We start from the raw sequence: 27,095 nt of genomic DNA, 5'->3' as shown, positions 1-27,095 counted from the left end.
ATTCCTTCTGGGAGGCGTGCCCTCTTCTTTACCGGTTTTTGAAAGTAGCTGGGAAAAGTGCCCTGAGCACATTTTTAAATGGTTTAAAACCATAAAGTATTATAATGAAAACCTGATCTGAGAAAATATGTGAAAGAGCCAGCATCTGTCCTTACCCTGGCGTGATTCACTCATTGAAATGAACTGTGGGAGCTACTTGGGCAAGAGTGCTAAGACTCAGTATTTCCCCAAAGAGTCTAGTGTTCCATGTTCACAAGTGAATGGACCCCAGGCTGGAGTTTTTTGAGTATCTGGGTGTGGCAGGCTCTGACATCAAGTGCTATTTTGAACTAGATCATTATTTCGAAGGATTTTTAGGGTTCTTTTTTTAAAATAAAATATAAGTATTTTTAATTGACATGGGTCTGTTTGGTTTTATAGGAAGAGTATTACTTTGTTACCAAAAAAAAGTGTTTCTTTTCATGAGCTGTTTCCCTTATTGCATTAAATCATATTATTACAGTAAGATGGAATTTGTTATGTGGGCAAATGAATAAATATATGTCTTTATGATTATTTATTCCACTCTATTGCATGCATTCTCTGAGAAACATTTCATTTCCACGTGCAAAAATTTGGAATTAATAGAGGCTCAGGGTACTTGAAGATGAAAGTTAAGAGCCGGCTCAGTCTAGAATGTGTTTCTCTGATAGCTTTTATTTTAGGAACTTAGGTCAGTGTTTCCAAAATGATTGATGGGCAGTTGTCGGTTTGCTTTCTTAGAGTTTTTGTCTGTATTTGATATAACCTTGTATTCTACATCTGAAAACTATTTAAGTGAACCCTAACTGGAAAATAGTTCTTCACATTTATCAGTGTGAATTTCTGTGGCTTTCAAATAGCTGTGTAGTTTTATAAAGTATCTGCTACTGGCATTTCCAAATTAGAAAAAATAAAAAATAAAACGGGCACAGTAAATATTAACATTGTTATTAATCAATTAGAAAAATAAAAAGTATTTAGTAAAATATTTCATTTGATAAATATGAAAGACCTTCATTATCCATTTTCAAATTTAAGAAAACCTTTTTGCATAAAGTAGTATGCCTAACTCTATGCAAAATATTTGCTGTCACTGAAATTGAATTAAATTGCTTAGATTGAGAAATGAGAGGTGCCTGGCTGGCTCAGTCAGAGAAGCATGCAACTCCTGATCTCGAGATCGTGAGTTCAAGCCCCACGTTGGATGTGGAGATTACTTAAAATAAATAAATAAACTTAAAAAAAATGAATTGCCTTGTAGTTTTAAATCTTGTTTCACATCCACCTCACTCTCTCTCCTGCATGGCTATGCACACTGCTATATCACAGTATCATTATCCCAACTGCGCATTGAGTCAGGGCTGGTGTTGGAGGATTTGTCATGTACTGTCCTGCCTTCTGATGTATTAGAAACACTATAGACAAACATTCTATAACCTCCTTTAGTGTTTATGTGATGAGGGCTCTGGGTTGATTTAATGTTTTTATTCCAATCAGACCTATTCAGACTAATGTACCATATTGAATGTGATCATAAATTCAAGTTTGCAATTTTAACTCTACCTGGAGATCACAGCTCTCCCTGACAACTCAAGTGTACTTCATAATTAAATATAGACCTGAGTGGACCTAATTCTCTGATATACAAAACACATAATGAATATATGTCTGTGTTTATGTAAAATATATGTTTTGCTAAATTCAGAGTGAATATTTCAACAAAAATACTAATTCAAAAAGACATAGGCACCCCTATGTTTACTGCAACATTATTGACAATAGCCAAGATATGGAAGTAACCCAAGTGTCCATCAATAGATGAATGGATAAGAAAGATATGATATATATATTTACAGTGGACTATCACCCAGCCATAAAGAAGAATGAGATTTTTGCAACAGTATGGATGGGCCTAGAGGGTATTATGCTAAGTTATTATAAGTCAGACAGAGAAAGAAAAATATTATGATCTTACTTATATGCGGAATCTAAAAAACAAAACAATGAGTAAACAAAAAACCAGAAACGGACTCATACAGATAACAAACAGGTGGTTGGCAGAGAGAAGAGGGGCAGAGAGGTGAAAGAGACGAAGGGGATTAAGAGGTATACAGACTTCCATTTATAAAATAAATAAGTCACAGTGATGAAAAGGACAGCATAGGGAATAGAGCCAATAATTTTGTTATGACTTTGTATGGTGACAGATGGTAACTACACTTATCGTGGTGGGCATCGAGTAATGTATAGAGTTGTCAAATCATTGTGTTGTTCACCTGAAACAAATATAACAGTATACATCAAATATGCTTCAATAATTAAAATTTTCTTAATAATGTTTTATTTATCATAACTTGATAACATTTTTTGATATCTGATAGGACTATGTCTTTTTTTTTTAAGTAGGCTCCCCACCCAATGTGGAGCTTGAACTCAGGATCAAGAGTCGTGTGCTCTACAGACTGAACTAGCCAGGCACCCCAATAATAACAATTTTCTTTAAAAGAGTTAATATTTTGGCCCACTACTATAAAATGTTGAGGTTTTCCTTTTAGATCAGAGCCTTCTACATGGCAACTCTTTTCTGTGAAAGGACACCTATAAACTGGCAGGTTGAGGTACTGTTATCAATAATTCAGTAAATTGTAGCAGTTACTTTAAACTTGTATGAAAAAAGTTACAGTCATCCCAGTTAATGACATGGAGTAACAGAGAGGGAGAACTAAGAAAGAAATATAGAACGACACTGACATGTGATTAATATAATTCGCAAGTCTGCTGACATCATTTGTTGATCAAATACCTTCTTACAGGGGATCCTTGGGTGGCTTAGCTGTTTGGCGCCTGCCTTTGGCTCAGGGCGCGATCCTGGGGTCCCGGGATCGAGTCCCACGTTGGGCTCCCTGCATGGGTCCTGCTTCTCCCTCTGCCTGTGTCTCTGCCTCTCTCTCTGTGTGTGTCTATCATGAATAAATAAATTTTTTTAAAAATACCTTCTCACAAAGAAAAAATAATATTCATATTCAGAGCTTTATTTCTTTTTCAAAAACTTCATTGCTTTTGAGTTATTCATGTTAAACACAATACTGTATATAAAGTTATTTTGATTTACATAAGTTGATAATTTCATCGCAAATAGGAATCCATCTTGGAAAATATAATGAACTTTGTCTATGATTTTAACACATAACCAAATACTTGCAAAAAAAAAAAAGTTGGGCACAGGAAAAAAATTCAATTTTGAAGCCTGACACGCTGCAGAATTTTAAGACAGGGTTAACTATTCATCTTCCTTAAATAATTCTAATTGAAGTAGAATTGAGCTGGTACTTGTGATTTCTCTGGGAAAGTGGTACAAACACTTGTAATAGCAGAGACATCTCAGGAAACTATTGGCTTAATGGCATGTGGCAAATTATTTACCCTGAAGGGAGACATTTACTGAGGTCACGGTAGACAGATGAGTCCCAGATGTGACACAGTTTCATTATATTTCACACAGGAAGCTGACATATAATTAACGTATGATTAGGGATTACTTACAGCTTTTGGATGCAATAGAAATATTCAAATCATACTATAGTATTTTATTAGTAAAATCATTAAGACTGTCATTAAATCATAGTTAAGTATTTTCTTATATTTTTACTTTCCTAGAAATGTGAAAAAGCCCCATCTTGAATGCTGGCTGTTAGGGCTTGACATTTTTCAGGAGGGATGTGAGCACATTCTGCAAAGCCAGGCAGAGACAAGTGACCCATTCTCATTTCCTCTTTGGCCACAGAACAGGTCCAAGCACAGGTCATCCTACCAGCTGCAGCAGACACCTCTCTGGATTGAGTTTAGGTCATGTTCTAGGCAAAACTATAAAATGTTTCTTGTGCATGTCCGCCATCTTTTAATTGTATCTACGCACCATATCACTGTGCCCACCCAGCTTGAGACAGCCACACTAAGCTTCTTCTGTTCTTTCTACCCCCCTGCCCTCATGAAGTGTCTGCCTCTAATTGTACCCACACCAGCAAGTTACCATCAGGTTCCCTTCTCTTCCTAAGCCAAGTAGGGATGTGCTTTAATCATCCCATGGTGCTCCATGCCCCTTAGGATGAAATCCAAACTCTTTAACATAGCTTTCAAAGCCTCATTGCCACAGATCAACCCAGCCAGCCTTGCCTCCTTGCACTTCCCCACCTTGCTCTCACCCCCCAACCATACTGAATTTCTGTGGGTTCCTCAAATGGAGTCATGTTCTTGATCATCTCCAGGCTTTACCGCTAGCTGTTTCCATGCTGTACTGCCTAATTCTTCCCTAACACAAGGCCAATATTCATATGTATTTATGGAATAAAAGCAACGAGTAATCAATTACTTAATTAAGTCTTAACCCATTGGTTAATTCAGTTAACTTGTGGTTAACTTCCTCTATTAATATTACCTGTCTTAATTGTATTAGTGTTGTGGTCAACTGGTGAGATAGATAAATATTATAAATATATGTATATTTAGTTGTGTGTGTGGATAATGAGAAGTACAGAGGAAAAATGATGTATTCAATTTATTTTGGGTGAGATAAAGATTGCTACTTCAGATACAAAACTTTACTAACCAATATATTATTGACTGTTATTTTCCATAGCTTCTCTTTAAGCGTATGTGCATCTGTAACAGGCCAGAGCATTTCAAATACAATAGGTGAGCACATTTTCATTTTTATGCTCCTATACTATACCAAGAAAAGTTAGCAGTAAGCGTTTCTCGGCACAGACCACATAAAACTTTGAAAGAGCCCCCCTTTTTTAATATTAAGATTTCTATGGTATATAATGGAAACTTCTACATAACTGTTACTTGAATGGTTGGCATTAAGACTGTCTGCAAAAACAAATATAATAGTTGGGTAGGGGGTGGAAATGACTTTGTCAAACCTTTACAAAACAAGTTTCTCGGCTTGGAGAGTATTTCATAAAACTTCTTTTCAGCTCGTCTATTGTTTTTCATCCCAGCTATGAAAACAATGTTTTCTGAGTAAGCAAGTTGAACTAGAAATTCATTCTAGCACTGCATTCACTGAATACTTTGCCTTTCCTGATGATATTTGCTCTATTTCTGTCCCTAGGCCTGACTGCCGAGGTGCACTTGGACTCCCTGAAACAAAAAGGAGCCGTGAAACGCACGCTCTTCCTTGACAACCATGAGTCACATCTCATTTTCCCCCTGACCATAAAGCGGCAGAGATCCCTCCAATGCCAAGATTTTGTCGTTTACCTTAGAGTAAGCGTTCCGGAATCGCCTTTCTGGCTTCTACCACTCAGATTCAAATTCCAACCATTTTTCCCTGTTGAACCACAAAGATCCACATCAATTTTCCCTTCATAGGCGGAAACTTTACCATAAGGCCACATGCTCCATTCTTGAGCTCCGAGGCAGCTGACCTGATGGAGCGTGGCTGTTCATCCCCAAGGCTCCTTTCTGTTTTGCACACTATCCTGATAATAGTCCTCACTCAGGTGGTTTTCATTTCTCACTGCCTCCCTCCCCAGAAAAACCATAAACGTTAAACACAAGTTATTTGAATTTTTCTCCTACGTGAGTATGTTCGGCCAGATGTTATCAATGTGCATTTCAGAGCCAACTCAGGAAAACGTTTAGGCATCCAATACTTTTATTGAAAGCAATTTATAATTATATTCTTTTAAAGAAGTGTATATTTACAGTAACTCTGAAGGATACCATGAAATAAAAGAGCCAAAGTATTTGTAACACTATTACTCCAGCTTCTTAGCAGTTGTGGGGTTATCTCTCGCTCGCTCGCTTTGTCTCCTCCCTTAATGGGCTTAGTGAGGGAGTGAGAGAACCCACTGAGGGCAGAGTTCACAGACACATTCTAGAATGAAAAGCTGGGCACACACCCCTTGAGTCTCATTATGCCTGTGACTGGCACACATCTGAAGGTGGCACTCCTTCTGCATGGCCTAAGGTATAACTGTGTGCTCCTGGGCCTTTGCTTGTGCCACCCCCTCAACTCTGAAGGGGTTCTCTTTCGTTTTCTGAGGAAACTTCAAGTGTGCTAAAGATGTCCTGAAGTTCATGTAAGCTTAAAGAGATGACAAGAGGAGGAGAACCAAGATGTGTCCTCCCCACCCGCCTGGAGCCCAAGAGCACTCATAAACACTGCTGACCTCACAAAAACAAAAGTCCCAATTCACAAAACTCTCCATACCATTTGTTATATATATATATTTTTTTTCAATTGCAATTTGACCAATCTGTGTGAGAACCTGAAGATTGCCTCCAGAAGCATTTATTTCGATGAAACCCCAGCTGTAAACAATATCATCCCTGAACATGTGCTAATTAAGCTGGCTACCATCTCCCCCACAAATCAGCATGTACCTGGGCCCGCTCCCATGATAGTCCCTGATCAGTTCCACTGGCTAAAGTCAAATGTCGCCTGCCTTTCACAGACTAACATCTTGTAGCTATTTCCCAGAGCCTTCCTTGAGTGTGATTATTTTCCCTAGGATGAAACTGAATTCCGAGATAAATTATCTCCAATCAACATTAGTTTGAATTACAGTTTGGACGAATCCACCTTTAAAGAAGGCCTGGAAGTGAAACCAATATTGAATTACTACAGGGAAAACACTGTTACCCAACAGGTAGGTCGCTGGCAGTCTTTGATGGTTGATTCTCAAGCCTCGAGCATCACTCCTGTGACCTTCAGACCAAATCTAGCCTCTTTTGTTTTCATTCCTGCACATAAACTCATGACACTGGGGAGACTTTCCCAATGTGTTTCCTGAAACACTGCATTATTGTGTTTTCGGAAGCCCTTCTCCTTGTGCAATGAGATTTAGTTCGTTCAAAATGTGGCTGTGATGGAAGCAAGATAGCCCATGATCCTCAAAACACTGCCAGAGTGTTTATGGACATTTCAGGATGAATTGGAATCGGGCTGTTATGTCAATGAGGTTGTATTGGGAGATCACTGCCTCACATAGGGTTTCTAGCTGGGCACAATCACACTGAGTGAAATGAAAAGCTTTGGTTTAATTTGTGGAATCATTCATACATTTCAAGAAAGAGGATATGATTCAGGTTTACCCAGATTATTCCTGATGCCTGTTTGCACAACACAGGCTCACATCCTGGTGGACTGTGGAGAAGACAACATGTGCATTCCTGACTTGAAGCTCTCAGCTAGACCGTAAGTTTAAATAAATAAACTTGTACGCTTTATCTAATGGAATACAGGTGTTTATTTAAAGCTTCTCTGGAGAAAGTATACACTTTCAACTACTACAAAAAAAAAAAAAAAAAAAAACCACTCTGCATGAAATTCTTGAGTTTGGCTATGCTTTGGGTTAGCCTGTGTCTTGGGTCAGTTCTTTGTCGCCGGTGTCAAGTGACACACCCTAAGATTTTGCCTGGGCTGTTTCATCTTTCAGCACAAGTGGGGAAAAACATTTTTTTGTTCAAAATGAACCCATATGGAGGGTGACTCAGGTCGTGTGTACTTGCGTCAGTCCTATGAACAGCGGACTCAGGCTGGTTCTATCTATGCCTTACCCAAATTACGACTCAAAAGCATCCTTAAAATTGTCAAAATGAAATCAATTTTAACTTGTTAAAAAAAAAAATTAGTGCCACTCTGTGGAGTAAAGCAGAAGTGTCCCAAAATCACATTAAGAATCAAAATGCAGGATCCCTGGGTGGCTCAGTGGTTTAGCACCTGCCTTCAGCCCAGGGCGTAATCCTGGAGACCCGGGATCGAGTCCCACATCGGGCTCCCTGTGTGGGGCCTGCTTCTCCCTCTGCCTGTGTCTCTGCCTCTGTGTGTGTGTGTGTGTGTGTGTGTGTGTGTCTCATGGATAAATAAATAAAATTTTTTTAAAAATTCAAAGTGCTTCAGGGCACCTGGGTGGCTCAGTTGGGGAAGCATCTGCCTTCAGCTCAGGTCATGATCTCAGGGTCCTGGGATCAAGCCCTGTTTGGCCCCTGGTCAGTGAGGAGTCTCCTTATTTCTCTTCCTCTGCCCCTCCCCCTGCTCATGCTTTCTCTCTCTCTTTCTCTGTCTCTGAATAAATAAAAAGTCTTCAAAAAAAAAAAAAAAAAAGAATCAAAGTGCTTCCCAGTTGCCTCTAATGGAGAATCACCAGTCCAGCACTGGTAAGTGCACTGCATTTTATTATGGAAAGAAATGAAACCATGATGTAAAACATCCTCTGTGGGGGAAAAGGAGATTCATGCTCCTCACCCCCCAGCACACACCCCCAAGTCCTATCCCCCCATCAGTGCTTGGAATTGCTTGGCAACGTTGCAGGGGATTTTTTCCCCCAAACTTCACAATTTAGCCAGTGTCCTAAGCAATAAGCTTTGACTAAGAGTCAACTGGCAAAAGTCATTTGCAAATGTTGGTTCAGTTTGAGGTTTGGAGAGAATTAAATTTCCTCAAAATCCTCAGTCAGCTATTTGAGATCTTATTTTATTTTGCCTCTTTCTTCCCTCTTACAGTTCACTTGCCACGTGTGCACACATGCATGCACACACACACACACACACCATTCATTTCTAAACCATCTCCCTTCTCTCCCACCACTCCTCTTCTTCCTGCGGAGCGTGTGCAGTGATGTGGAGAGCTGCCTCCTTCTGGCTTGTGAGACAACTGTCAAATTTCCTGGAATTTTTGGTGGCAGATGGTTAAGTATGTCAGTAGCCTGAAATTGACCACAGTGGGAGGATTTGCACCACTGGAATCAGCAAGTGCTACAAACTGGTACTCCCTTTTTTTTTTTTTTTGACAATACATTGTTAAATATTACCAGCACATCACTGGACGTTGTCCTGCCCTGCCCACACTGATGTGGTTCTCTGGGCTCTTCTCACCACCCTCTCATGGCAAACCATCTTCTTGTCCAAGTCTTATATTCCCACATCTTCCTTCTTTCCTCGCAAGTCTTTAAATAAAGTATCAGTGAATCCAGAGAAGTATGGCACCTAACACTCCTTTTAAACTGCATTTTTAGAGATAAGCATCAGGTCATCATTGGAGATGAAAACCATCTTACGCTCATAATCAATGCAAGAAATGAAGGAGAAGGTGCCTACGAAGCTGAACTCTTTGTGATGATACCAGAAGAGGCAGATTATGTTGGGATTGAACGCAGCAACAAGGTAATGCCTTGCAAATTATTCGAAGTAGGAAAAGAGCTAGTTGTATATTTGAAGTTAAACTGATGTTAAGTAGAGCCATCTTAGCTGAGACTTTCTTCCCAAATAAAGGAGGACATAAAGGCACCTTTGGTAATCATAATAGCAATGAGCCAGGAAGGAGGGGGGGGGTCTTAAGCAGTATTCATGTCTTTCTTTGCCATAGCGCAGATAAATTAGCCAAAGATTGAGAGCTGAAGCAAGGAAGAGAATACAGCTGGCTCAGAGGAGAAACTCACTAATGCCATCTATCAGCTTGATTCCCCTGCTAACTCCCACCCTCACAGGCCCTTTTCAAGCCTTTGTTTTTAGTTCCTTTAGGTCCCGGAAGGTCTGGTTTTCATTATTGCTTACGGAGGAAGCTTATGGACTCTGACCATTCCCAGCTGAGCACTGATAACAGCCTAGACAGGCACTGGAAAGGAAACACGTTCATTTTGCTTCCTTCGTGGTCCACCGTTTTGGGACCAGGACCAAGAAAAGCCAGGTCTTCGTCATTTGTCGGTTGGGCAGTGCCACCATTTATTAAACTGACACTGATGTTTTGTTTTGTTTGTTTTTAATAATCTTTCCTTTCCTTATCAGTCCATGAATCTTCCTACTCAGGGTATCCTTAGGTTCTGCTGTGTTTTTAATCACTTGGTCCAAAAAGCCATTATAAGTATATGGCAGGATAACGGAGAGAATCCCTTGTCTTCAGAAATGTACAGTCAAGGGTGGAGACCTAGCCTACCACTCTTTCCTGGCCATCACTACACCTCACACAGAACCAGGCATAAGGTTCTTTGAATGATTCAATACTCCAGTGAAAAATATTTCATCTACAGAAATGTTAGCAAATTGTTGTTATGTTGTTACGTTATAGGCATTGAAAAACATAAGGAATGTAAAATTCTCTACTCAAACCTCTAGTCTTGTGGTTTATGTTCTGGCTAAATTATCTTCTTAGTAAAAAAATAAATTCAGGTGAGTAATAATCGTGTATCTTTGACAGTCATAAAATCATGATTTCCTGTTGCAGAAATTTATAGAAAAGTATCACTTATACATGCTCACATGCAAATACAATATAAACAAACAAAAAAAGTTCAAGTGTGTTATTTTAGAAAAAATTCCAAGGCTCCACTCATATTTTCACTTGATTCTTTCACGTCAGTCCACCCCTGACTTTGTTAAACAAAGCATCTATTCTAAAGTGTTCTTGTAGCAAAACATCCAGTGTACGGTTCGCTTTGTTGCATGGAAAATATGGGAGAACCTTTATCACTTCTATCTTTGGCTTTAAACCTCACAACAGACATTATCCATAATCTCAAAGAAGTCCTTAACTAATTTTCTTCCATCAGTTTTTCTTGGGCAGAGATGTAGCTTGGTCTTTGAATTTCACATGACTAAAGCCACGTTCTAATTTATTCTTTGTTTTGAAGCATTTTGAGGTTTGTGTACCTTTTTATTTAAACTCCGCTCAAGGTTTTTTGTTTTTTTTTTTTTTTTTTTTTAGACAATTCTCTCCGGGGGAAACATATTAGGATTATCTGATTGTAAATTTTCTTATTCTTTTGTTGAAAACATTCATCTTTTTGAAAATGTAGACGCTGACCTTCTCTTTCTCTGGAAACCTTCACTGAGCCAGACTTCATATTTCCTTTGGTGGCTTTTTCTAAATTCTTCTAGGAATAAGGGCCAATGTGCTTTATATGATGATTATTATTGATATTATTACTGGTGTAAACAATTTATAATACAAAATTTACCATTTTAGCCACTTTTTAAATGTGCAGTTCAGTGGCCCTAGGTACATTTGCACTGTTGTACAATATCCATCAATTGAAATGTGCTGGGTACTGCTCTGAGATCTTATGTGGATTCAATTTACTAATCCTCATAACAGCCTTATAGAAAACAGCAAGTCTATCAGTATCCCCACTCTATAGATACGGAGAAATTGAGTAACAGGCCCAAAGGTACACAACTATTATGTAGCAGAACCAAGACTCACACCTCCACTATTAGGTCTAATCCCATGCTCTTAACCACTGATCTACACTGCCTCCCAGAAGCTTTGACCTCACTTCCTTCAGGATGGCGTTTCTGGTGCTGAAATCTAGGAGCATGACCCCCTCTATCACTAAGACTCTCTCCTATCATAAAACTCAAACTGCACTGGTTATGTTTCCATTGCTTGTCACAATTGCTTTTGATGACTTTTTACAGTTGTTATGATCATCGGAAATTCAGTAAGGACAAGGAGTCTTTTTTATCAATGCCTGGTAAACAGCAGGTCCACAGTAAATATTTTTAGTGAATGAATAATATTTTAAGAGCTATAAATGGATTAGAGCAACAGTGTCCCTGGAGCAGCTAAGGAAAATAATCTAGAAATATCTAGAAAAACAATCATTGTTTCTCTTACTCACAGAAAGGAAATAAAGGTTAAAAAAAGAAAAAGGGTGGAGGAGGGAACTGGGGGAAAGAAAAGATCTTTGATGTGAAAAAAGCTATTTCTAGAAAGCTGGAAAAAATGTACATATAACTTTTAACCTTTAGATAAGATAAAAATATTTACTATAGAAACTAAGTCCTTGAGTTATATTCAAAGGATTCACGGACATTTTTAAGAGCTTTTGCTGGTTCTTTTTTGCTGTTTTAAGGACTGAGTGATTAGGGTTAGTAATAGATCCTTAAGATTTTAAATGCATGCTAATTCTACCTTTCAGAAGAAAGAATGTTAACAGCTATTTGAAACTATGTTTCTTAGGTGTTTAGAATACTAACAGGTCACTGGGGTTATTTGGGGAGAGCATTATTAAATTGCCCCCAGATACCAGTCACTCACTCCTTTCTTATGAGTCTAAACAGACTTTTCAGTGGGGGTTGATTACAGGAGGGAGGATTTTATAGTTACTTGGGTTTCTATTTCATTTCAGACTCTTAGGAAGTAGGATGGGCTACTTCTTTTTATCTTCCATTTACTACTTTTTGCCCCACACTACTCCAGGCACTAGGAATAGAACAGACACAAAAAAAAAAACCCGTTCCTCTGAAGTTAATTTCCTCAAAGCATATGATTTACTTACAAAATTCTTTACCTGGATGTATTTGTCATTTTCTTATTGGATCTTATTTTTTCTCAATGAAGTAGGAGGAATGGAATGGAGGCTGGTTTCTGAAACTTTTACATGAAAAGTCACATTACTTCCTTTGAAATTTCAGTAGAGCTGACAGATGGACAAATGTTCCTCGTGTTCAGAGAACCCTCTTCCTTGGACCTCTCCTTGGGCAGAAATCCCCAAAAGGTTGCTCCTTTGTGAAAGTCTTCATGTTGCAAGCTTATCTCTGGGAATGAGAGTGACAGGTGGCACTTAGTGGCACTTAGTAAGTTAGAGGGAAATAATGGGTAACATTTGTAGCTATCACCAAAGGTGAAGCAGGGCCATAGGGACATTATGTTTTGAAAAATGGAAAGGGGCTCAGGATGGAGAGCAAGGTGTGGATTTTAAAGCAGCTGGGAGTAGTGTGAAAACAAGAGATAGAGCTGGAACAGAGGGAAGGAGTTCAAAGATAAAGCTCCTTTACTTCTCATCTGGTGTAACCTTGAGAACTTGTCCAGGGCATAGTTCTAAGCACCTCTTCAAACTTGAGTTTGATACTTTCTAATGAGAATAATATATAGGTAGAAGAAGGGAGACATGAAGCACGAGGTAAACATAAAAGTGTTCTCTTCCCATCTTAAGTGTTTAGAGGGTTGAACTAAGATTGGTCGTGTAATCTCAAAATGAGACCATGGTGTGTAAAAATTTGTGTTCAGAGCAATTCTCTTGCAAAATACTCATTGAGTCGTATGATAGCTTCCACTAATACCTGTCATTTCAGTTTTTGCAAGAATAAATTTGTTCAGTGATGTTTACTTATCTGTGATCTTCATGGCCCAAATTTAACAGTAGCAATAATAAAAATAATTCCTAAAATGTTCATTATTTCATGTATTAAGCATTTTCCTCCTCAGTGAAATGTACTAAGTATGTTGACTAAGCCAATTTCTTCCTATAATTAAACTTTGATTTTTTTTCTATCAAGTTTCTCTTCTGACTTAACGGTTACACATGAACTCTTGGGCACAGTTGCCCACACAGGTGTTTGAAATCAAGAGAAGCTTCCCGGCCCACACATTGCTTTAGGGACAGGATGTAACTTATTTGCTTACTGAGCTCTATGCTGGTGTTCTTTCCCATTGCAGGGGTTGCGACCACTGAGTTGTGAGTACGAGATGGAAAATATAACCAGGATGGTGGTGTGTGACCTTGGGAACCCTATGGTGGCTGGAACAAATGTAAGAGAAAACCAGAAGACCTTACTAAGTTCTAATTGAATTTTTAAGAGAGCTAATACAAAGCTCCCCAATTAGCACTCAACAATTTAGCACCTGGCAAGTGAAACAAATTAGGCAGGAAATTACCACAGTGGTGGATTTAGCATTATAGCATATCGAGAGTAGGGAATCTGAGGTTAAGAACACAAAAACACGAATACTTTCATACGCTTTTTTCTTTGACTTTACTCTTACATGTCTTTTAGGTGCTACAAATTTGTGAATTTCTTTTTGGTACAGGTTTTTTTCTTGGGATATTTTTTCTTTGAATTTCACTGCAATTTTTTTTGTAATCAGTAAATGACTTAAGAAATGACATCATTAAAGATTTTAGCAAAGGTGATTAAGCTTTTATTTTTGACATATTTCCCGTATGAATATCATTCACAGTATTTTATATTAAAATGTTACCATAATCCAGCTTTTGAGTCAGCTTTACCAGGTCTGTATTTTTCCATGCATTTTAATTGAAGAATAATAAACAAAATTGTAGCAAGAAAAAGAAAGAGTTAATAATGATTTATAATGTGCTTCTGAGAGAATAAGGACATGTTCTTCCTCTCTCTTTGTTTCCAGATTTAGGAACTTTTCATTCAAGATTACTTGTGGACAATAAGTTTATTTTATTCAATAGCCATTTAAGTACATAGAGTAACTTCTTATAATAAATACCTCAATAAATATCTCCATAAATAAATATCTCAATAAATAGGTGACCAGGCACTCATTCCTTTTTCAAGTATTGAAAGTGTTAAATCTAAACCAGAGATCATCTAAGATCATTAATAACCAACAGTAATCTTGGAACAAAAATTGGCCACCAGTGATTCTCAAAGTGGAGGGTAAAAATGGCCATGTGGTCTTAACCACAAATGTGTTTATGTGACTGGATGTCAATCCACTTAACCAACAAATAATTTTTGGAAGTCAAGGAAGTAAATTGTTTGTATTCATTTATCTGTGAGGTCTATAGTGGAAGAAACCTAATAGCTTTCTTATCTCACCCCTTAATGCCCTTAAATACATCAAATTTTATTGCATTCTGTTTTGTTATAAAACATTTTGATTTATTTACTTCTTCATTTCGTACTTAAAAAAAGTAATCTCCTCAGATTGTAGTAAAATTCCAAATGTAAGAGCAGTCCTAAATATTAAAAAACATCATAAATCACCAACACCATTTATTTCAGTCCCAACATTTTAAAAAATAGTTGTCAAGTGACTTTTTATTTTAATTTAACCAAACATTCAAGGTAATATTTAGATGTATTTCTTCTGATTTGTGAGGAGTAATGTCACTTTCATATACTATGTGCCAGTAGGATTCATAAAAATGTGTACAATCTCTCAATCAGGAAAACAAAAAAGTAGTGGTTCCGGGATCCCTGGGTGGTGCAGCGGTTTGGCGCCTGCCTTTGGCCCAGGGCGCGATCCTGGAGACCCGGGATCGAATCCCACGTCGGGCTCCCGGTGCATGGAGCCTGCTTCTTCCTCTGCCTATGTCTCTGCCTCTCTCTCTTTCTCTCTCTGTGACTATCATAAATAAAAATAAAAATTAAAAAAAAAAAAAGTAGTGGTTCCACAGAGGTTCTTTAGAATCAGTGCCCAGAGATCTAGTGTTTGATTCTAGTTGAAAACACATGGGTCTTTTATCAATATGAAATTGTCATATCTTTGTTGTGTCTTTGTCCCAAGCTAAATTGTTCTACAATGAAGACCAACATTAGCTAGGCTTCATCATAATATGGCAAGATCCCCATCCCTAGAACTATGCAAATAACAGCACACTCTTTCACATTCTTTCAACCATTTGTATTGTGCCCCTTCTATATGCCTGATCCTAAGCTAGAGTCTCACAACCTCAAGATGAAAATATACAATCCCCATTCAATAAAAAAATTGAAATTAGCAACCTTAGAGGTTGAGTGATGGGAAGAGTAGCAAAGGAGAGACAGGGAAAGAGAAAATTTCTGCCTGACCTGGCCTGTGGGACCAGACAGTATGTTGCAGGAGGATCTCTTGTCCTGAGCTTTGAAGAATGAGTAGAACCTCTTCAAGTAGAAAAAGCAGGAAATGTTTAAACAGGTTTCCATAGAAGAGAGAAGTTTATGTGCAAAGTCCTGGAGGTCTGACCAAAAATCGTACATTGTTATTATTAAGGAATTCATTGTGGCTGCGGTATAAGGATGCATAGGTTTAATAATTAGACACTCCTGGGTTTAAATCCCAGCTTTGCCATTTTCAGTGTGATACTTTGGACAAGTCACATTGAAATGGGAGAATTTTTGTGTTTAGAAATGTTTGAAGCAAAAGAAAAAAGAAAAAAAGAAATGTTTGAAGCAGTGCAACGATATGATGTAAATAACGCCACTAGGGCAGTACCTGGTGTGCAGCATAATCAGTAAGGGCTAGTAAAATGATGATGAGGGTTTACGATAAAAACAATGATTTATTATTGTTCGTGTTAACATGAGTTTTGAATCACTCATGATTTGATTTGATTCTCATAATATAGTGGTCAAGAAAACAGGTTCTGGAGTCAATTTGCAGGAATTTCCACTCCAACTCTACAATTCATTTGCTGTGCTCCTGGAGGAAGGCACTTGATATCCCTAATCCTCAGATTACTGCTCAATTGTAAAATGTCAGCAATCATAATACCTACCTGTGGGGTGGTTGTCATGATTATGTGAGGCAAGGCACATAAGATTTAGCACAGTACATGGGAGAGTAAGTCATATAATTACTTAGCTCTTGTTTTTACTTTCTTATTTATTGTATCATTGCATTTACTTTTCCCAAAGTTTTAAAAATCTGTACTCAAAAAAGTAAGCTCAAGTATAAAACTTTGGAAAATAAAGAAAAGTGGAAAAAACAATCCCTACACTCATACCTTAACATAACCATAGGATGTTATTCTGATATATTTTCTTACAATATACCCTCACTCCTGTAATTTTTCCATCGATAAACTTTTAAAACAATAGGTGAAACACATTGTACATACAACTATGTAATCTGTTTCTTTATGGATCATCATTTGAAGCATTTTCCACATTTTGCATAGAATTCACAACCATGATTTCAATGGCTACCTAAATGTGCATCAAACACAAGCATTACAGTTTTCCAAATCAATCATCTCTCGTATATTTAGGTTGTTTTTAATTTAGTACATAGGAAGGTGGCCAGAGAAGAGTTTGTACAGGGCTCAATGAAGGGAAGAAACCACAATGTAGAGGGACTTGAACTGTCTGGGCCCTGCAGTCTTAGTTGCATGATTTCCTCCCAGCAACCCAGGGTGGAATCCAAGAAAAAGACAGCAAGCTAGGGTGGGGATTTGCAAGGATGATTTAAGATTTTTATGCTGCGTATAAAGTCCCTCCCTGTAATAAACTTAGTGTCTTGTGATTTTTTTTTCTTCTAGTATTCTCTGGGCCTCCGATTTGCAGTTCCACGTCTTGAGAAAACAAACATGAGCATTAACTTCGATCTCCAAATCAGAAGGTCAGATCTTTGAGTGCCTAAAATTATGGTCAGCTTTCAATATTAGAGAAATCCATAGTGAAACGAATGGCCACTCTCCAAGCTCCTTAACCTTAAGAGGTCTCCTGAAATTAGAACTCAGACTTTCACAGATCATTTTTCCTTTGTTCCCGTTATTTCAGTTTTGTTTTGTTTTAGAAAAGAGATCCATTATATGAGCCAAGTTATTTTAGTGAAATTTTGTTCTGGGTACCCTCCCACCCCCATTTACCTCCATTTGTCCTCATTCTGATTCACTTCCCTTCTCCCACTCTCACCAACACCTATACTACATTCCTACCTTGCTCTCAGCTGGTGGTCAGCTAATCCCTGAGGATAAAAATTTTTGCAAAAATACAAAATGGATTATGCATTCACAATCTTGAAATCCAACTATTCAAGAAATAATGAGTCTCTGATAGTTTCACTGTGAGCACTGTGGCAGGAAGCTAGTGTGATCATATATTGGTTCAGAGCCTTCATTCAGGGCCTTTTCTGGTAACTACAAGCCAAAGCATGTAAGTAGCTGCCACTTTTTTCTAAGACCCTTTTCAGATATAAAAGTGTAATTACTACTTCCCTGTCTATTCTGTTTAATACTCCATGGCTGAAAATAATACTTAGTGAGTGGGAAGACTTGTGGGGAACAGTGTGCATGAAAGCCCAACTGTGGACTTCAGTCCATTAGCCAGTAATGGGATCAATTTAATGACTGCAGGCCAGTATTAAAAGAAAAAGGAGATTGAATAGAATGGAATGTATCAGAGTCCTTCCTGTTTGTGAAACAATTCAATTAGATAAATATAAATGTGTATAGTAAGACACCCTGTGAAATGTATATATATATTTTTTATAGTCTGCAATTTTAAAAGTTTGAACAACATTGGTATAAATAGCATATGCTCAGTGTGATGAACCCTTATTCTAACTATAACACAACTCTGAAGTCAGTCTCTACAATTTGGTTCTCAAATCCTAGTGTGCAGTGTGGCTTAATCTCTAAACTTACCTTCTGTCCTATAAGAAGTGATTGGAGAGTGCTGACTTTGTGCAATGGATTACTTCTTAACAGCTACTTTGACTCAACGTTTAGGGTTTTTAAAAAAATATATAAACTCTATAAGAATATAGCAGATTTTTGAAATGTACAACCTAGAAGTGCCTGGATGGCATAGTCAGTTAGGCAACTATCTTGGTTTTGGCTCAGGTCCTGATCTCAGGGTCATGAGATCAAGCCCTGAGTTGGGCTCCACACTCAGCATGGAGTCTGCTTGGGATTATCTCTCCCTCTCCCTCTGCCCCTCCCACTCATGCATTCTCTAAAATAAATAAATCTTTAAAAATTAAAAAAAAATTTTAATCTACAACCCATATCACAAGCCACACCCCCTAAATTTTATGATAGATTTCTAAGAAGGAAGATTTTCTAACTTACCTTAGGTCTTTTTCTGATCGTAATTAGGTCTTTTTTAAAAGTTTAACTTAATATTTTCTGCTAGAGATTTAAAAAATGTTTACCCTATTAGGGGTAAGATGCAGACAGAATGAATTCTATAATATCATTTTACCAAAAGCTTATTAAATCACTTCTTTGTGTCTCTATAAATGTGTATTTTCCAGAAGTTTCAGGTAGTCCTAAATATTTTCATTTGAGAAATGTTTGTAAGTCTTCAAAAAAAAGAAAAGAAAAGAAAAGAAAAGAAAAGAAAAGAAAAGAAAAGAAAAGAAAAGAAAAAAGTAAAGCACTCCATAGTGAGGACCACCATCACTTCAGACAGTGGCCTAAAGTTTCTTTTTTCTCACCATCACTTTCTGTGACATTGGTCCTGCAATGGCATGAAGATATATCTGTCATGAAATTTAAAGCCTTTATTTAGAAAGAAAATCTGGTGCAAAGATGCAAAGCAAATTCCTTGACACATCCTTCTTACTTTTGATTGCAGTTACAGGTAATAGAATGAGTGTAACTAGTAGTTCATTCCAAGGAGCAAAGGATAACAAATGATGTCCTAAATGCCTTCTCCAAATCCATCCTGGAGATCATCATTCAAATAGTGAACTCAGCAATGAAGTATTAAATTTGATGGAAAATGGAAATGGTCACAATTCAACATCCCCCTTCATCTAAAAGAATGGACCATGATTATATTCCATCCTTACATGCTATAGCAACTCATGACTGTTTTAACATTAACCTGAAAAAAATATAAAAAGGCAGAGATGTAGAACTAGAGAGCATCCAGGAACATACATACATCAAATTCCAAAACCAGACATTTCAGAGATAAAGAGAATACTTTATCTTTCTATCTGTTTGAGAATACTTAACACTGAGGTGAGCATTAATCTACATGCTTTGCCTGGCCAACTCCAAAGACATAAATAAGTATTTAGTGGCTAGTTTGCATTCAATTTAAATGTGTTAAAACCAAAGATAAATTAAACCAAGTGCTCTGAAGTCTAAATTCTTAAGCTTTTGACCACATTGACCTCTGTTACTCACATTTAATGCCCCTTTCCACAAACAGAACCCAACAGAGAAATGAGACCTTATATATTAATAAACTTAAAATATTTCATGTTACCAAATGTTTGCATTAAGTGGTCTCTTCATGTCGTGGCTCTGTGTGACATGTAAACATTCTCCTCCCTGTGTGAAGTGGTTCTCAGATAGCAATTCCCACATACAAATAGGTCCTCGTGATGTCACTGAAATTGCTTCCTTGGCAATGGTGAGATGAACACTGTATTTGCTGATGTGCCAAAGACCACAGAAAGCACAGAGGGAATGTTAGAAAACCCAAACTGGGAAACAGTAAGGAAAAAGAAAAAAGCATTGAAGTGATAAGTAAAAAACATGTTTATCCTTGTGCATGACATAGGGTGTAGTCGTGGAGAGGAAATCCTTCATTCCTGCGTAGAACTAGCACCAATGATATAAATAGCTCAGCGTCCAGGCCAGTGATGGATGACTTGTTTGAACATAGCAGTGGTATTAGCAAGGGAGGTTTCCTTCCAGGAAAGAGGTCAAGGAAGCATCTAAGTTGTATATCAAGTCTGGTGCCTTTCTTACCAGGAGATGTTGTTGATACCAGTGGTTGATTGCAGTACCAAGTGTCATGGCAAGGCTGTGTGACAGAGGACGATTTTGTTTAGTGAACCCGATCTAGTCTCCACGTCTGCCATTGCTCTCACTGTCAAATAGCCTCTGCAAGCTTCAGATGAGACTTCTGTCCAAAGACGATTTCAGTGCCTAACATCTATATATAACATTTTCAGGGTGTTGTGAGTAAAGTCAATTGTGTCATTTTAACCACATGGAAACAAAATGCAATGAAATTGTGGGACAGCTAAACTGAAACTTGTTTTTGTTTGTAATTTTTATATCTACTGCTGCAGAGCAGTGAGAACTAGAAAATTGAACCAAGTCTGGGTAAGGTGTGGAACAATGAGATTTCAATTTCTAAACTACAGAGTTTCCCATAATGCATTTGGAACTACACAGTATGCAACAAGTAGAATTGCTTAATGACTCTTGCTGGTTAGTAATTCAGTAATTTAAAAAAAAAAACACACAACAAAAACCTTTTAGTTATATTCCCCAAATGAATGAGAACATACAATATTTGTCCTTCTCTGATTGACTTACTTTACTCAGCATAATACCCTCCAGTTCCATCCATGTTGAAGCAAATGGTGGATTAAATAATAGTGAAAGGGAATATAAGGGAAGGGAGAAGAAATGTGTGGGAAATACCAGAAAGGGATACAGAACATAAAGACTCCTAACTCTGGGAAACGAACTAGGGGTGGTGGAAGGGGAGGAGGGCGGGGGGTGGGGGTGAATGGGTGACGGGCACTGAGGCGGGCACTTGACGGGATGAGCACTGGGTGTTATTCTGTATGTTGGTAAATTGAACACCAATAAAAAATAAATTTATTATTAAAAAAAAAACCTTTTAGTTGTCTGATTTTCCCCAGATGTGATAATAATAAAGCGGCCTGGAAACTGGGGTTTCCAGGGATGAACAAGTCCCCCTAGGCTCATCACAAGGCTAGCAGTGATGCCCCATTACAGGAAATGAGCCTGACATTGGCCTGTTTATATCTTTTATGTGTGTTTGCAGTTTAAGTGGACTTATCAGTATATACAATCAGCCGAGACTTTTCAAAAGCATTGTGGGAACATTTCTGTCTCCTCCTGCTTTGAAAGCAGACTCTTATCATCTCCTCTCCAGCCCCCACATTTGGAAAGCTTCAAAAGCTAGTCAGAACACATACCATTACCACCAGTGCAGTGTGAAAGCTTATCCATTGAATCTGCGTGAAAGCCGATGATGAAAAGAGGAGGCTTTCTCTTCTAAATGAGACCTGGATATAAACATGACCTGTCAGGAGTGGTGTGGCCACATCTGCTTGCTGAAAGCTGCATAATCTTTGGAATATGACAGTGACTCCAGTGAAATCACAAAAGGGTTATAAAGGCAACTGGCATCTGCATTCAAAGCTCAGCTACTGGCTGAACATCTTGTGAGACCATGTTTCATTTTCCTTTACAGGATTGGGTGCTTCGCAGGTGCATTTTTTTAAAAATTAAATTTCATATGTAGGTGCACCTGAGTGGTGGAGTCTCTTAAGCACCCAACTCTTGGTCATGATCACAGGGTTGTAAGATAGAGTCCCACCTCGGGCTCTGAGTTCAGCAGAGTCTGCTTGAGTTTCTCTTTCCCTCTCCCTCTGCCCTGCTGCATGCTCTCTCTCTCTCTCAAATAAATAAATCTCTTTTTAAAAATATTAAATTTCATATGTAATTATATTTGCTTGAGATAAAAGAACCAGCAGATTTAAAAATAATTTTGCCACTGTTCAAAGAAACATTATTAAACATGCACTTTCTATCTTGAGAATCTTTTTTAAAATTTAAATTCAATTAATTAACATACAATGTATTATTGATTTCAGAGGTAGAGGTCAGTGATCCACCATTCTTATGTAATATAATACCCAGTGTTCATTACATCACATGGCCTCCTTAATATTTATCGGTTACCTCATTTCCTCCTATCTTTTTTTTTTTTTTAAAGATCTTATTTATTTACTCATGGAGATGCAGAGAGAGGCAGAGACATAGGCAGAGGGAGAAGCAGGCTTCCTGCAGGGATCCCGATGCAGGACTCGGTCCCGGGACTCCAGGATCATGACCAGTACCAAAGGCAGACGCTCAACCACTGAGCCAACCCAGCTGTCCCTTCCTATCTTGAGATCCTGATGCACTTGATAACATCTGTGTCATGTCCTAATTGCCTTGATGTGAGCTGCCCAAATTCCTGGGGTCTTGCTTCTTCCCACCATTGGCAATGCTTCTAATTCACTCCCAGCACCCCCACCCTCATCAGCCAGTGAACATGCAATAAATGTACACTTATTTTAATACTACTTCAGGAATAAACCACAAGGAGGGTAAATTGGCTGCCAAAACAATGTATGGTATAATGAATTCCAGAGCCAAATGCAAAAGCTTTTTCCATTATGTGCTGCTCTTGGATTATTTATCCAAGTTCTCTTCTTTATGAGCATGGAGAATCAGGAAGGAGTGCCTTCCTTTCCCATTTAATGGACAATGAACATGATGCATAGAGAAGTTCAGAAACATGTCCAAGGTAGAGGTTGGCAAATGAACTCGGCTCACTGCCTTCTTGGTTGAGCCGTTGAAACAAAGAAGTGTTTAAGCTTTTCTAGTCTGCTGCATTTTCAAAATAAGATATCTTCTTAGGGAAAGTCATTACATTACTTTGACTCATAGAGAATCTTAGCATTTCCATTTTCAAATGGTTACAGTTTTGTAGAATGGATATGCCATTGTTTTCTGAATGATTGTATTGGTAGCGTTTGTTGTTCTTTCAATATATAGAATGTTATGATTGTATATTGTATCATGTCTGAAAAATACATGCAAATCATATTGTCACTGTGTTGTAGTTCCAACAAGGACAACCCAGACAGCAATTTTGTGAGCCTGCAAATCAACATCACTGCTGTAGCTCAAGTAGAAATAAGAGGGTAAGTAATAATCAAGACATTGTAGTTGTTATACTATAATAATACCATACTAATACTATAATAGCTTTAGTTCTGGAAAAAAAAACTAGTAAAAACTATATGAAATTTTCCTAACACATTAGCAATCACAATTCACTTTAGTTATAAATTTCCATTATTTTCTATCCACCATTAGATTTCCATTGAAAACTAGAGCAAACTACATTTGGTATCAACTTAAAGGATATCAAAATGAGAGATCCCTTTATTCCCCACACTGACAGGTAATCAGACTATAGAAACTTGTGATAAGAAGCCAGATAAAACAGACAAATCTATGATTGCCGAAAGTCTCACTTCTCCAGTAATTATTCTGGCATAATGAAAAGTTAAACAAATGGCTAACTCTTAGATATGAAAAATCTACATTTTTCCTTGTGTCCTGTTCTTTGAAGAAAGTACCAATACACAATCAGTTGAGAGGCAGGAGGAGAGTGATCAAAGAAAAGGCTTAGAATGACCACCATCTTGGGAAATGTACTGTACATAGTTTTTATGCAAGTGAGGACTTTGTTGATTTTATCATAATTCTATTTCTTCAGGGCAATTAAGGACTTAGCTAAAAATGTCAGCTGGTATTCTAGACTGAGTGGTCATTTGGGCTCCAGCAATCCCAGATCCCTTTCCTTTTCCATAGTCCTGAGTGGTTCCCACTCTTCCACGATGGTCACTCGAGACAACTGCACTCTGAGCCTTGGTCTCCATGCATTTTCATACTTCTGCTCCCTGCTGTTCTCAATGAGGGGAGCCCTGCCTGCCCTCTTGGGACCAGTGAGGCTCCACCTAATGGATTAGAGAAGAATAATAATTCCTAGCATGTATTGATCCTTCCATGTGCTACCCCAACCCATTAGCACATCTTAATAAATACCAGCATCCTTGCTGCACAAGTGAGGAAATTTTGGCAAAAGGGGCTGAAGAAAAAAGGAGGGGGCTGAAGACTACCAAGGTAGGAGCTGGGAAGTGGGGGCTAGAATGGAAGTCAAAGCAGCCTGTCTTCAGGTGCATCTTTATAAATAATAATCATGCCATGTAGCCTATGAGAGAGTTCTTTGAACCTTATCTACACAAAATCTTTTGTTTATGCTTCTGTGATTTTTTTTTCATTCAAATGAATGTTTTTGACATTCACCCACTTTAGGACGTGTGCTTATAGTTCATTCTTTTAATTGCAGAAGAGTTTAATATTGTATAGATATACCATACTTACTCATCCATTCTACTCTTGATGACATTTGAGGGTTTTCTTTTTCCTTTTTTACAAACTTCCTTGTACATATCTCCTGGGACACGTGTGGAAGAATGTCAGAAGTGTACCTGCTTAGAGGCAGAATTTGAGGATCAGACATTGTACACTATTGACTTTGCTAAATAGTACCAAACCAGTTTTTTTTTCCAAAATAATTATACCAAACTTCTGTTCCAGAAGACATGGAGGTAAGTTTTCACTGTCACATGTTATTAACTTACAAAATGGTCGAGTTTTTCAATCTGAGTCAATCTAATGGATGAGAAATACTGTCTAACTCAACGTTCGATTTGAATCCCCTCTTTCCTAAATGACACTGAGTAGCTTTGTGTGTGTGTATGTTGACTCCATTCTTCCCAAATTGAATAATTTCTGCTCATTTTTAGGCCATTATTTCTACTAAAAGACAATTTTTTCATACTAATCCATAGGAAGCAACTCTTTCCTATTCTAGAATTTGAGACACCAATCCTTTATCAGCTACACACATTGCAAGTACCTTTTCATAGTCTATGGGGTTTGGTGTGTGTTTTTTTAAGTCAGGCTTTTTGAGGTATAAATTATATAAAGTAAAACTCACCCTGTCTTTAGATGTTCAGTTTGAAGCATTAGGACACCACAAGGACGTTCAATATAAAACAGTTCCATCACCCCACATAGCTTCTCGTGCACCTTTATGGTTAACCCAGCCCCCACTCCCAGGCTCTGTCAACCTTGATCTATCTTCCATCACTACATTTCCAGAAAAGTCTTATAAATATACTCATACAGAATGTAGCCTTTTGAGTCTGGCTTCTCTCACTTAGCATAATGCATGTGAAAAAAAACACCCATGTTCTTACATGTATCAGTGGTCTGTTTCTTTTTATTGCTGTATGGAAGTCCCACAAATTGCTGCTCCATTCACAAGTTGGTGAACACTTGGGTTGTTTCCAGTTTAGAGCTATTAATAATAAGCCTGCTATAGCCATTTGTGGGGATTTTTTTTTTTTTATTCACAAATGGAGTTGAGCTGTAATGGCAAGGGTATGTTTGACTTTAAAAGAAATTGCTGAGCTGTGTTTCAAAGTGGCTGCACCATTTCCATTTCACATTCCCACCAGCATAGTGAGTTGTAGTTGTGTCACGCACTTGCACGCATGGGCTTGAGGTTTGTTTTTGTTCATTTTTAGCCATTGTGGTAAGTGTGTGAGAATATCTCATTGAGTTTTAGTTATAATTTTCTTTTTTTTAAGATTTGTTTATTTGAGAGAGAGCGAGCACACAGAGGGAGAGGGAGAAGCAGACTCCCCGCTGAGCAGGGAGCCCAGTGTGGGTCTCCATCCTAGGACCTGAGCCAAAGGCAAAATGTTTAACTGACTGAGCCACCCAGGGACCCCTAATCAGCATTTTCTAATGACTAGTGATACTGAGTATCTTTTTACTACTTATTTGCCCATAGTGGGTATTTTTGATGTGTCTTTTAAAATTTTGCCCATTTATTATTGAGTTATCTATCTTATTATCATGTTTAAAAGTTCCTTATATACTCCGGATACAAAATCATTTATCAGATATGTGTCCTGCAAACATTTTCTCTCCGTTTATAGTTTGGCTTATTATTTTCTTAACACTGATGTTCAAAAAGCAAAAATTTTTAGTTTGTATGAAATCCAAATTTTAAATATTTTATAGACTGCTCTCTCAATCTCCCTAAAATAAATAAATAAGCCTTTAAAAATAAACAAATATTTTATAGTTTGTACTGTTTTTGTCCTTTATTTAAAAAAATAAAAAGTCTTCACTTTTCTCAGAGTCACAAGATCTTCTCCTACATTCTCTCCTACAAGTTTTGCAATTTTACATTTTGGTCTATGATTAAGTTAATATTTGTGTCTGGTGTGAGGTAAGGTCCACAGTTCACTGCTGCATAAGAATATCTAGTTGTTGCTCTGCTATTGGCTGAAAGACCATCCTTTCCCCATTGAATTACTTGACACCTCTATTCATCTGTGACACTCTGTCTCTGGACCTTCCATTCTGTTTCATTGATCCACATGTTTAAGTCCTGAAATGCAAGCAGTGTACCCTGAGATCTTAGTAAACTTGCTTACAAATTCTAGTAACTTTTTGGTTGTTGATTTCCTAGAATTTTCTATAGCATTATCATGCCACTTGTGAATAAAAAGTTTGATTTTTTTCCTAATCTGCATATGCAAGAGTTTAGCTAACTACAGAGTTAGAAGGAATAGTACCCAGAAGAGATTATCCTTACTTCTGATACCAACTGTAGATTTGAGTGCTTCCCAAAATCACCCTCAGTTTGATAATTCATTTGATAATTCATTCAAAGACTCCTAGAACTCCCTGAAAGCTATTATACTCATCACTATGTTCATTACAGGAAAAGGATAAATACTAAAAATAGCCAAGGGAAGAAGAGCATAAGTTGGAGCCTGGGGCAGTACCAAACACACAGCCTCTGTTGTCATCCTCCATGAAGCCAGGACATGTTACTTTCCTCATATGGATACATAACAGTATGCATGGAGTATCCCCAACTGAGGAAATTGCCGAAGGCTCAGTGTTCACAGTTGTTATTGGAGATCCACTACAAAGGCATTTAATTGATTGACCACTGAT

General features: G+C 37.8%; 1 protein-coding gene across 1 annotated transcript in view; it reads left to right on the top strand.

Annotated features, from left to right (window-relative positions):
- Window positions 1-27,095, top strand: part of ITGA8 (integrin subunit alpha 8) — a 171,830-nt gene that overhangs the window by 99,807 nt on the left and 44,928 nt on the right. Inside the window, exons 16-23 of the mRNA XM_055332378.1 lie at window positions 4,658-4,713; window positions 5,138-5,292; window positions 6,543-6,680; window positions 7,161-7,228; window positions 9,048-9,195; window positions 13,469-13,561; window positions 17,028-17,107; window positions 23,105-23,185. Coding sequence (XP_055188353.1) covers window positions 4,658-4,713; window positions 5,138-5,292; window positions 6,543-6,680; window positions 7,161-7,228; window positions 9,048-9,195; window positions 13,469-13,561; window positions 17,028-17,107; window positions 23,105-23,185 — 819 coding nt within the window. The remainder of the gene's footprint in view (window positions 1-4,657; window positions 4,714-5,137; window positions 5,293-6,542; window positions 6,681-7,160; window positions 7,229-9,047; window positions 9,196-13,468; window positions 13,562-17,027; window positions 17,108-23,104; window positions 23,186-27,095) is intronic.

The sequence above is a fragment of the Nyctereutes procyonoides genome, unplaced genomic scaffold (assembly GCF_905146905.1).
Source record: "Nyctereutes procyonoides isolate TBG_1078 unplaced genomic scaffold, NYPRO_anot_genome, whole genome shotgun sequence".
NCBI lineage: Eukaryota > Metazoa > Chordata > Mammalia > Carnivora > Canidae > Nyctereutes > Nyctereutes procyonoides.
Note: the sequence above shows the minus strand (reverse complement) of the source record. Positions and strands in the feature narration are given on the sequence as shown.